A 12378-nucleotide genomic window follows, 5' to 3' on the forward strand; every position below is an offset into this window, starting at 1 on the left:
TTGTTTACGTGTGATGCAAAGGCCGCAGTCCTTGTATTGCATAGTGGTATATAGGATACAAGATCAGTACATAGGTAATTCGGTTTGGACCTGACAGCCCACTAGTACTAACCAAGATGACAAAATAAAGTTTGCTAATGCTACCATAGCTTAGTTCTTAGGTTTACATCTTGATTAAGTACTACTAATGACAATAAATAAACCTACTAGATTAAATCCTAATCAAGGGTTATTTTTTCTCACAAGATTCTCTTATCATTATCTAATATAGTCAATTTTCCAGGCACATGATTAGAGGAAAGAGTCAAGCGTCAGTCCAGGCATTCAGGGAGGCTGTTAAATTCAAGTGTGTATCACCTCCTATTACATATGTTTTTTAAGCAAATTGTTTCTTATTAAAATTAAATCATTTATAGGAGGACTAGCTGGGAACTTTGGGAAAATTACAGTAAGGTTGCTTTGGACACAGGCAATATTCAACTGGTAAGAAATATATTGATCTCAAGACTTCTAGATTTCTCAGTTGAAGGTGGCAGTTATAATTTCAGCTGGTCACACACATCAGTACACCCACCTGTATGTGATCTGATCCTGACTTTATACTCCTTACTCATATTTTGTTTTTGTTGACGGGAATAGAGCACATGAGAACCCTGCTGTTAGTATAATATATCTAAATAAGTAAATAGGTTTGTACTATACTACTATTAACCTGTTGAGTACCATCGTTTACAAATGGCATTACACTGAACAAGGAAAAAAAAAACCATTACATATCTGTAAGTATGATAATACAAGCCAAGTTTCCAAAGGCCACGAGGAGAGCATTGCAGCAAGTCAGTTTTGACTTCACCCAGTGGCGGGAGTAGTTTCTTATCTATTTTTGTAATTATCTAGATGTCCATATTATACCAAGTTTGTTAATCTCATGAAGTAGACAGCTTTCCTCCATGTCTCCCTGTGGGATGGACATGTTCTCTCATTTGAATATCTGAATATCTCAGGCCTAGACGCCAGATATAATGTGTTGTAGAATGACATAAAATAATGCATAGTATCCTGTGCAGACACTTGAAGCTATCAAAATGGTATTAAATTTGTCCTTCAACAAGCACTTCAATGTTGATTTATTGGACAAGGTGATGACCACCCTCGAAGAACAAGGTACACATCTGAATGATACTCAAGATGAAAAATCCGTAGGTAACACTTCAGATGATTCAAATAAAGAGACCAGGCAATCGAGTCAACTGTTTGATATAATTGGCAACATCCTTGAGCAGGTTCGTAAGCTACTAGTTGGCTTTCATCTTTATGCCCACATTGATCTGCAGTTTATCAGATTGGTTGTGTTTGTAGATTGTAAAAAGTGGGGCTAGCAATCCGGAGATATGGGGATTACATGCTAGATGCCAGAAAAGCAAGGGCAACCTCACGAAATGTTCTAATGCTTTGTTCACGCAAGTTCAATATCTCCAGGTTCATAAACTAAGTCCACACCGAATGAACAAATGTTTTAATATGATTGTATACTCTTTTATCTCTTTCCTTTTTGGTTTATATATGTTTTAATGTTATAATTATACCAACCAACCAACCAACCAACCAACCAAGCCTTTTAGTCCCAAACAAGTTGGGGTAGGCTAGAGTTGAAACCCATAAAATCTCGAAGCCAAGTCATGGTTCCGGAACGTGGATAGCTAACTTCCACGTGACGACTTGACTCAGGTATTTTGTGTTGCGTAAAAAGTTGCAACTTTTCTGTATTCCTCTCTGACTCTTATTCTTTCTTCTTACAACTGAAAAGCTAGAAAATAGGATCAACACCCGAGCCTACAGGGCAGTGCCATCCCACTACCGCTCAGATCCATCACCCCTACAAGTTAGCTGCATGAATAAGTCGTGTCCATCCCCACGAGCATCCAAGGCAACTAAGCTAGACCAAGTCTAAATTGACTAAATCAAAACGGCTAACTGAACCTAGTCTGAAACTGAAACTACTTCAGCTAGCCTGCTTATGTCTGACGAAAAACAAGTTCTACACTAGCACTGCACTGAATTATTCAACAATCTCCCCTTAAGGCAGATGCAGTGCGCTTACTGGACCTTGGCGACCTTGATCTTCTCACGGAGCACCTGGAGACGTACACGACCCGGAGCCTTTGTAAGGATATCTGCGAGCTGATCTTCAGTGCCAACAAACTGAACCACGACGGTGCCATTCTCAGCGCAGTTCCTGATGTAGTGGTACCGCACTTCAATATGCTTGCTTCGGTCGTGGAACACTGGGTTCTTGATGAGTTGAATTGCGGACTTGTTGTCCACATGTAGATCGGCGACCAGAGGATCAGTCCCTAGCAGATCACCGAGCAAACGCTCTAGCCAGACTCCCTGACAAGTTGCGGTCGCTGCTGCAATATATTCAGACTCGCAGGATGATAGCACCACAACCCTCTGCTTTTGGCTCTGCCAGGACACCAGACAATCACCGAAGAAGAAAAGTGTGCCTGAGGTACTCTTCCTGTCATCGATGTCGCTGGCCAAGTCTGCATCGCTGTAGCCGATCAGATGAGCTCCACCCGGTGCTGAGGTGTAGGAGCAGCCAATGTCCATCGTCCCAGCGACGTAGCGGAGTAGGTGCTTGACCGCACTCATATGCTCAGTGGTGGGCGCCTCCATGAAGCGGCTCACCATGCCGACGGCGAAGCTGATGTCGGGCCTCGTGTGTACAGGTAACGGAGGATACCGACGATGCTGCGGTAGAGTGTGACATCGACCGGTGGATTGGAACTCTGCTTGGACAGCTTCAGCCTTGGCTCCATCGGCACCTGTGCTCCATTGCAATCCGCCATTCCTGCCTACTCCAGGAGCTTGGCAGCGAATGCGCTTTGCTTAAGAGTGATGTGGTCGGGCTTCTGTGACACCTCGATGCCCAAGTACAGAGTGAGCAGGCCAAGATTGCTCATCTTGAACCTGTCACACATCTGCAGCTTGAAATCGGAGATCGCCGTGGTGCATGCGCCGGTGATGACGAGGTCGTCGACGTAGACCCCCAACAGCAGCCGCGACTTGCCCTTGCCACGGGTGTACACAGCGTGCTCGGAGGCGCTCCGCTCGAACCCGAGCGACACCAGGACGGCGTGGAGCTTGGTGTTCCAGGCGCGTGGGGCCTGGCGAAGTCCATACAACGCCTTGTGGAGGCGCAAAACCTTGCTGTTGTTCTTGCCATCGATGAATCCTGGTGGCTGGCTCACGTACACCTCCTCGCCCAGTTCCCCGTTCAGGAAAGCTGTCTTCACATCCATGTGGTGTACCTGCCACTGGAATTGAGCAGCGACGGCGAGCAGAAGCCTGACCGAGTCCAGTCGTGCGACAGGGGCAAAGACCTCATCGAAGTCGATCCCCGGCCGCTGGACGTAGCCCTTTGCAACGAGCCTGGCCTTGTGCTTGAGGATGATGCCGTTGGCGTCGCTCTTCAGCTTGTAGACCCACTTTAGGCCGATTGGCATGTGGCCAGCGGCAGGTCTACCAGCGTCCAGGTGGAGTTCTGCTCGATCGAGGCCAGCTCGTCGACCATCGCCAGCCTCCAGTCCTCATCGCCCTCTGCCTCGGCGAGCGTCGACGGCTCGCCAGTGGGAGTGAGTAGGAGGCGCTCCGCCCGCCCTGGATTCTGCGTGTCGGGATCAACCAGATCGAGGACGCGGCGGTAGCGGTGGGTGCCGTCTGGGTCGACTCCAGCGTCGAGGTTGTCCTCGTCTCGTTCAGCTGGTGGAGACACGAAGCGGACGGGCTGGAACTCGCTCGCAGTCGTGGGCATGACTGGGCTCAATGGTCCATCAGCCACGGATGTGGCCCAAGACGGAGGAGTTGGAGCCGGGGACGAAAGCATTGCTGGCACGCTTGATGCCGGCATCGGCATGGTCCAGTTCTCGACAGTGAGCGTGGATGTGCCGCCGCCGTGCTCCCCCCAGTCCCAGCTGGTACTCTCGTCGAAGATGACGTCCCTGGAGACGACGAGTCTCTTCCTTGCTGGATCATACAGGCGATAGGCCTTGCTCCCGTGCTTATAGCCGATCATCACCATTGGCCGTGAGCGGTCGTCCAGCTTCTTGAGTCCTAGCTTCGTCTCCTTCACGTAGGCCCTGCAGCCAAATACACGCAGGACGTGTACATTTGGCTTACGGCCGTACTAGCCCTCGAATGGAGTCTTGTCGTCCAGGGTTCTTGTCAGCGATCTGTTCAGCACGAACACAGCGGTCATTGCAGCTTCTCCCCAGAATTCTGCAGGCACGGACATGGCCTTGAGCATGCTCCTCGTGGCACCGACGACCGTCTGGTTCCTCCTCTCCACTACCCCATTCTGTTGAGGAGAATAGGGGGCAGTGAGGTGCCGCTGGACGCCGCGATCGGCGCACCATTCAGCGAAGTCCACCGCAGTGAACTCGCTGCCGCGGTCCGTGCGAAGCACTCGGAGTGGCTGTCGTGACTCCTTTTCCGCTTCTGCGTGGAAGCGGCGAATTGCCGTTGCTGCTTCGTCCTTGGACTTGAGCAGGATCATCCACATGAAACGGCTGAAGTCGTCGACGAGCAGGAGGAAGTACTTCTTCCCTCCGTGCGTTGGTGGCGAGATAGGCCTGCACAGATCACCGTGTACGAGCTCGAGGGGCGCCGTGGCACGGAATTTTGCTGCAGCCGGGAACGGCGTGCTTGCCAGCGATGCATGCCTCGCACAGCTGCTCGACGTGGTCGACCACAGGAAGCCCGCGCACCATGTCTGTCTTGGACATCTTCCGGAGGCTGTCGAAGCTCTGGTGCACGAAGCGCGCGTGCCAGCGCCAGGCCTCGTCGCCGGTGTGCGCCGCCAGGCACACAGGCTGCACAATCTTCAGATGTGCTATGTACAGCCTGTTCCTGGTGCGCGGGACCTTGGCGATCAGCAGCCTGTCTTGGTCCCGTACCGTCATGAAACCGTGCTCGACGTGAGTGGGGAAGCCGAGCTCGTCCAGCTGGCCGATGCCGACGATGCTGGACTTCAGCTTCGGTATCCAGTAGACGTTTGCGAGCTCATGATGCCGCTCGTCGTCGATGGCGAACAAGACGGTGCCGCGCCCACAGATGTCGACGGCGGAGCCATCCCCGAACCGCACCTTGCCTGACACGGCGCGGTCCAGCTCCGCGAAGACAGCCTCGTCACCAGTCATGTGGTTTGAGGCCCCCGTGTCGAGGTACCAGGCGGGGTCGACGTCGTTTGGCGCACGTCAGAGCACGACGCGTGCACGCTCCTCATTGAGGAAGACGTGCTCCCCCGTCAGCAGCGAGGCGTCCACCACTGGACCAGGCACGACTGGCCCGGCTGCCGTGGCATGGACAATCTCCACGACAGTGGCCATGTGGAGGCCAGGCTCCTCGTCGTCCTCATGCTGCGTGAGGTGGGCTGCCGCCGCCTCGTTGCGCTGCTTCTTCCTGCACTCCCGGGCCCAGTGTCCCTTCTTGCTGCAGTAGTGACACTTCTCGCGATTAGGATCATCGCCGCCGCCGGACGGTGGTGTGCCCTTCTTTGGAGGTGGAGTGGTCTTCCGCGAGCCAGAGCCCTAGCCGCGGTCACGCCCACCGCCAGCACCAGCAGCACTCCCGCCGCTGGGCTTCTTGCGCGCCTCCCACTGCTCCTCCGTCAGCAGCAGCTGGTCGCCGGCGTTCGTGCCGCCCGGCTCGCCATCAAGGTGTTCCTCAACAGCACGCAGGTGGCCCACAACCTCCTCGACAGTGAGGGTGGCTGGGTCCATCAGCGTCTCCATCGAGAATGCGATCTGGATGAAGCAGCGTGGAACCACAGACAAGAATTTTCGCACTACCTTCTCGTCGTTGCAGGCGTCGCCGAGGGAGCGCAGTGTCGCTGCCAGGGTGGAGATGCGCATGCCGAAGTCCTCGATCAGCTCACCGGGCTTGAACACGATCGACTTGAATTCGGTTCTGAGCCGTCGCACGCGAGTGTCGCGCACGCGATCGGTGCCCTGGTGCTGAACGCGGATGGCCTCCCATGCAGCCTTGGCGCTGCCCTTCCTGATCAGCATCGGGTGCATCTCCGGTGGCGTGGACCGCAGCAGCGCCGCGAGGGCCTGCTTGTCCTCCCGGCGAGAGATCGCGACGTCCTCGTTCGCGTCCCACAGCGATGCCGCCTGCATGTTCACCTCCATGACCATGTCCTAGTTGGTGTAGTCGCCGCGCTTGAGCATCGGGAAGACAAGGCCCGCGCCGCTGCTGCCGCCGCCGGCACTCACCTCCCGGATCACCTCCCGTTGAACCACGACCTCGCCGCCGCCATGTCGTGCCTTGCTCCGTCCCCGGCTCAGCGAGCGCCGTCGCTGGTTTGCCGGAGGAGGGGTCTGCGACGCGCGCTGCTGGTTGAGCGGAGGTGGCGTCGGAGCGGCGCGCTGCTGGTTGAGCGGAGGTGGCGTCGGATCGGTCTGCCGCCCTGCTGACATCTCCTAGGTTCGCTCTGATACCAACTGACGACTTGACTCAAGTATTTTGTATTGCGTAAAAACTTGCAACTTTTCTGTATTCCTCTCTGACTCTTATTCTTTCTGCTTACAACTGAAAAGCTAGAAAATAGGATCAACACCCGAGCCTACAGGGCAGTGCCATCCCACTACCGCTCAGATCCATCACCCCTACAAGTTAGCTGCATGAATAAGTCGTGCCCATCCCCACGAGCATCCAAGGCAACTAAGCTAGACCAAGTCTAAATTGACTAAATCAAAACGGCTAACTGAACCTAGTCTGAAACTGAAACTACTGCAGCTAGCCTGCCTATGTATGACGAAAAACAAGTTCTACACTAGCACTGCACTGAATTATTCAACACCACACACCCCTGTCCATGGCTAAATCTTTGTCGATATTCCAAACCTTCAGGTCTCTCTTAACGGACTCCCCCCATGTCAAGTTTGGTCTACCACGACCCCTCTTAACATTCTCGAAGACGCTTTATCCGTCCGCTATGCACTAGCGCTTCGGAGGCCTCCGTTGGATATGTCCAAACCATCCGAGACGATGTTGGACCAGCTTCTCTTCAATCGGTGCTACCCCAACTCTCTCCCGTATATCGTCATTTCGTACTCGATCCTTTCTTGTGTGGCCACATATCCATCTCAACATGCGCATCTCTCGCTACACTTAACCGTTGGATATGTCGTCTCTTCGTTGGCCAACACTCCGCGCCATACAACATCGCAGGTCGGATAGCCGTCCTATGAAACTCCGCCTTTTAGCTTTTGTGGCACTCTCTTGTCACGAGTACGCCGAAGCTTGGCGCCACTTCATCCAACCAGCCTTGATTCGGTGGCCCACATCTTCATCGATATCGCCATCCTTCTGCAACATGGACCCCAAATATCGAAAAGTGTCTCTCTCCGGTACCACCTGCCCATAAGGCTAACCTCTCCCTCCTCGTGCCTAGTAGAACTGAAACTGACCTCATGTATTCAGTTTTAGTTCTACTAAGCCTAAAACCTTTCGATTCTAGAGTTCGCCTCCACAACTCTAACTTTCTATTAACCCCCGTTCGGCTATCATCGACTAGCACCACATCATCCGCAAAGAGCATACACCATGGGATATCTCCTTGTATATCCCTTGTGACCTCATCCATCACCAAATCAAAAAGATAAGGGCTCAAAGCCGACCCTTGGTGTAGCCCTATTCTAATTGGAAAGTCATCAGTGTCGCCATCACTTGTTCGAACACTTGTCACAACATTATCATACATATCCTTGATGAGGGTAATGTACTTTATTGGGACTTTGTGTTTCTCCAAGGCCCACCACATGACATTCCGAGGTATCTTATCATAGGCCTTCTCCAAATCAATGAACCCATATGAAGGTCCTTCTTTTGCTCTCTGTATCTCTCCATCAGTTGTCGTACCAAGAAGATGGCTTCCATGGTAGACCTCCCAGGCATGAAACCAAATTGGTTTTTGGTCACGCTTGTCAACCTTATTAAGCGGTGCTCAATGACTCTCTCCCATAGCTTCATAGTATGGCTCATCAGCTTGATTCCACGGTAATTAGTACAACTTTGAAACTCCCCCTTGTTCTTGAAGATTGGTACTAAAATACTCCGCCTCCATTCTTCGGGCATCTTGTTTGACCGAAAAATGAGGTTGAAAAGCTTAGTTAGCCATACTATCGCTACGTCTCCAAGGCCTCTCCACGCCTCGATGGGGATACCATCGGGACCCATCGCCTTGCCTCCTTTCATCCTCCTTAACGCCTCCTTAACCTCGTACTCCCGGATATGTCGCATAAAGCACATGCCGGTATCATCAAAGGATTCGTCTAGCTCAATGGTAGAGCTCTCAACCTCTCCATTGTAAAGGTTGTCAAAGTACTCCCGCCATCTACGCTTGATCGCCTCATCCTTCACAAGAAGTTGATCCTCTCCGTCCTTGATGCATTTGACTTCATTGACATCCCTCGTCTTCCTCTCCCTAAACTTGGCCATCTTATAGATGTCCCTTTCGCCTTCCTTCGTGTTCAAACGTTGGTAGAGGTCCTCATACGCCCGACCCCTTGCTTCACTCACCGCCCGCTTTGCAGCCTTCTTCGCCACCTTGTACTTCTCCATGTTAGCTGCACTCCTGTCCAGATATAGGCATCTGAAACAGTCCTTCTTCTCCCTAATAACCTTCTTGACCTCATCGTTCCACCACCAGGTATCCTTAGCTTCCCTTCTACTTTCCTTAGTCACCCCAAACTCCTCTACAGCGACCTTCCGCAAGCAGGTCGCCATATTCGTCCACATCATGTTTGCATCGCCTCCTTCCTCCCAAGGGCCCTCCTTAATAACCCTCTCCCTGAAAGCCTGGGATGCCTCACCCTTGAGCTTCCACCACTTTGTTCTAGCGACTTTGGCGCGCTTATCCCGCTGGACACGGATCCTAAAGCGAAAGTCAGCAACCACCAGCTTATGTTGAGGGACAACACTCTCTCCAGGTATCACCTTACAATCAATGCAGGCGCGTCTGTCTTCTCTTCTAGAGAAAAATCAATCTGGCTAGAGTGTAGATCACTACTGAACGTCACTAGATGGGATTCTCTCCCTAAAGAGGGTGTTAGCTACGACCATGTCATAGGCTAGAGCGAAGCTGAGGACGTCTTCTCCTTCTTGGTTCCTGATGCCATAGCCAAAGCCCCCATGCACCCTTTCAAAAGCTGTGTTAGATGTACCCACATGGCCATTGAGGTCTCCTCCTATGAAGAGCTTCTCACCAATAGGTACCCTCCTAACCAATTCCTCCAGGCCTTCCCAGAACTCCCTCTTGGTGCTCTCATTGTGGCCTACTTGTGGGGCATACGCGCTGATAACATTGAGGACTAAGTCCCCAACAACCAGCTTGACAAGGATCATCCGGTCCCCTTGCCTCTTGACATCCACAACTCCATCCCCGAGGCTCTTATTGACCAAGGTACATATATTTCTATCCAGTAGGCTGCTTAGGCAATTGCAGGTATGTGATTATTCACGTAAGGTACACACATTTGTACTGGGCAAATATTGAATTGCTCCCTTAATGTTAGATGTATATGTCCACTATCTATAAGTAGCACTGACTTTGATGGATACAATAGCCATTAGTTCGTACAAAAAGTATTTGAAAATTTGAATGCTGTAAGAGTTGACTGTTATTTTCTTGTTGACTCCAGGTAATCCTATTTCATTGTTGTTACTTTCTACTTATAACAGCCTGTGTCTCGTATTGTTTGTGTTCTGTTACCCCTTATCTTTTCTCATCATCTTAGTGATTGTTGTCCTCACAGGGATCAGAATTATTTCATGACTATAAGAAGTTCACGAAGTTTGCTCAAGTTTCTTTGCAGCTTTGCAAGGTCTACATGGAAATTTCTTCCACGACTGGAAGCAAACGTAAACTATTGTTAGCTGAGATGCATCTTAAAAGCTCCTTGAAACAGGTACCTGACTTTTGGTTTCACTGCCCACTATGTCTAGTTCTTGAGGAAAAATCGTAAAATCTTAACCATTCCAGCACCTATATCGCTTAACAGCTACTTTTGAAAAAGAAAGTTCATATAACCACCATGCATGATAGTGGACTGTGTGTCGGAAACCCAAATCATACCCCTTGGGCTCTTCACAGCCTTTGTAACCACCCGCACCCACATTTCAATGCTGACGTGGCAAAGAAACATTCTGTAACTCAGCCATGTAGCAGATGAACGCAGCACGAGTTGAGGCTGATCAGCTGGTATAGAGCATGCTCTCACGCGCCCTTCTCGCCATCCTGCTATTGTTTTTCTTGCAAGAAAGCTTTCGGGTTGCCGCCGTTGTTACTGCTGTCCGCCTCATCCGAGCACCCCATAATGGAGCGGTGAAGAATGGATAATGTTTGGTGAGTAGCAAAGGAACTGAAGCACCTCTCAAACAAGTCCATCTGAAGTGTGAACACCACTAAGCATTGAGGTGTGGTTCAAAGCAATGGCACCAATGATGGTACGGCGCATAGGATCATTGCTTTGTGCTGTCCTACAGTGTAGGATCATGCTGTTACGATGACTACGATAGATTGTGCTGCTATCAACCTGGTTTGGCAGTTTGCATGTACAACTGAAATTCAGCCGCTGTTTATGTTTTTCACTCCACACTTTTTAAAATTTGAGGACCGAGGGTTCGATCCCCACTGGAGATTTGCTTTGTAATTGGTTGAGTTGAAAGGTGAAGTGGGCTGAACTGAGTTTGAGCGACTTCTGAGGTTGCGCCTTATACTGGCTAGACCAGGCTCAAACCATGATTTATCCATCCATCCATCCGCCTTATACTCGTTGGTGCTTCTCTGCCTCGTCAGCGCTGACATATGGGAGCAAGCGGTCAGTAAGGCTGTTAAGAGCCCCCAAGTGTGAGATCTCAGCTTTCAGACACAGGCTGCCCATAGATTGGTGGTGAAGTGATGTGGATACCTCAACAGTTGTGGTTTTCCAATATTTACTCTTAATTCCTGAGTGAAGGCAAGGATGTAGAGTTTAGTTATCTTCAACTACAAAGCTTAGTTTATGGACATGTGGAACACATAGCATCAGCAACCTGCGAGTTGACACGACGAAAAGAAAGCCACGCTATTTATAGTAGCTGGCCTATTTATCTCGCTACTGCGAGTTGAGGATTTTAAACTGATACTAAATATTGAGAACATCAGCTGCTCTTATCTTATGTTTCATTTCCTTCCCCAAAACAAGTAACTGTAAGATCTTATGTTATGCAGGCAATGGACTTCGTAGGTACAGAGGAGTATAAAGAACTTGATGAGTGCCTTGCTGAATTACAAGACCTGATTGGTGCTACCTAGACTTACAGAGAAAACAACGAGCGGAGGGGACCGATATGGCGGAGGATTCGCACGATTCGTTGCTCGATTCACTCGTAGTGTTCTGGTAACGCGGTCTTCAAGGTGGAGGGTGGCCGGAATCACGTGGTATGCGATTTCCAGCCGTGCTACCAAACAAGTTTAATGGAATCAGGTCGCCGTGTCAAAGAATGGGCTAGCCAAACACGATTCTCGAGTCGGCACCTAGATGATTCTTGGAAGGAGCACAAATAAAACTTTTCACACGTGTTTTCTTTCTGTATTTTTTACTTTCCGAATGCACCTTCTGAGTTACTTGCCTGCAGCCCTGAACCCCAAACGAACTACATAGCCTTTTTTCCGGAACCCTGAATGAGCACAGAGACATTCAAGGCAGAACATATCGACTAGCTAAATTAAAACTAATGCTGCCGCATCGATCAACTACGTACCGTTGGTGATGTTAAACGTGTAATGAGTTTCATGTTTTTTTTTTTACATGAGAGTTGCAATGTTTGGTGAGGCGCCTTAGGGCATCTACAATGGAAGCGCTAGCAGCAGACGCTAGGGAATATAAATCCTGGCAGTTTTGCTTCATTGCATTGTAGGTTTGCTCCTTGCGTTGAGGCTTGAGTTTATGTCGGCCGCTCTATGATTTACTCCGTTCAGATCGTTTTTTCCCAACGATCGGGGCGCTGTCCAGCGGAAAAAAAAAATCATGCTTAGCGGCTCAGTTAGAGGCTTCCGTCGTAGCAAAGAACGCGTGGCCAGACGTTAGGATAATCTTCTCCCTAAGCGCTCCTATAAGCGCTTCAGCCTTCAGGTTGTACATACCCATAGCGCAGGGGTGCTTATAAGCGCTCCTATAAGAGCATGTACAATGGTAGGCGCTAATATGGACGCTTGTGTGAGGAAAAAATATGTCCGGAAGTTAGAATTTCACCTAAGTGCCCAGAACTCCAACGAGAAACGCTAATTAAGAGCTCTAATGTAGTCAATTAAACGCCCCATGCTCCAGC

The 12378-nt window shown here is 50.3% G+C and overlaps 1 protein-coding gene across 1 annotated transcript in view; it reads left to right on the top strand.

Annotated features, from left to right (window-relative positions):
- LOC124696448 (tetratricopeptide repeat protein 27 homolog) overlaps positions 1 to 11755 on the top strand; it is a 32888-nt gene extending 21133 nt beyond the window's left edge. Inside the window, exons 15-20 of the mRNA XM_047229176.1 lie at positions 284 to 346; positions 417 to 483; positions 1068 to 1283; positions 1360 to 1479; positions 9822 to 9974; positions 11279 to 11755. Of these exons, the coding sequence (XP_047085132.1) occupies positions 284 to 346; positions 417 to 483; positions 1068 to 1283; positions 1360 to 1479; positions 9822 to 9974; positions 11279 to 11362 (703 nt within the window). The 3' untranslated portion in view covers positions 11363 to 11755. The remainder of the gene's footprint in view (positions 1 to 283; positions 347 to 416; positions 484 to 1067; positions 1284 to 1359; positions 1480 to 9821; positions 9975 to 11278) is intronic.
- The last annotated feature ends 623 nt before the right edge of the window (positions 11756 to 12378 follow it).

The sequence above is a fragment of the Lolium rigidum genome, chromosome 3 (assembly GCF_022539505.1).
Source record: "Lolium rigidum isolate FL_2022 chromosome 3, APGP_CSIRO_Lrig_0.1, whole genome shotgun sequence".
Taxonomy (NCBI): domain Eukaryota; kingdom Viridiplantae; phylum Streptophyta; class Magnoliopsida; order Poales; family Poaceae; genus Lolium; species Lolium rigidum.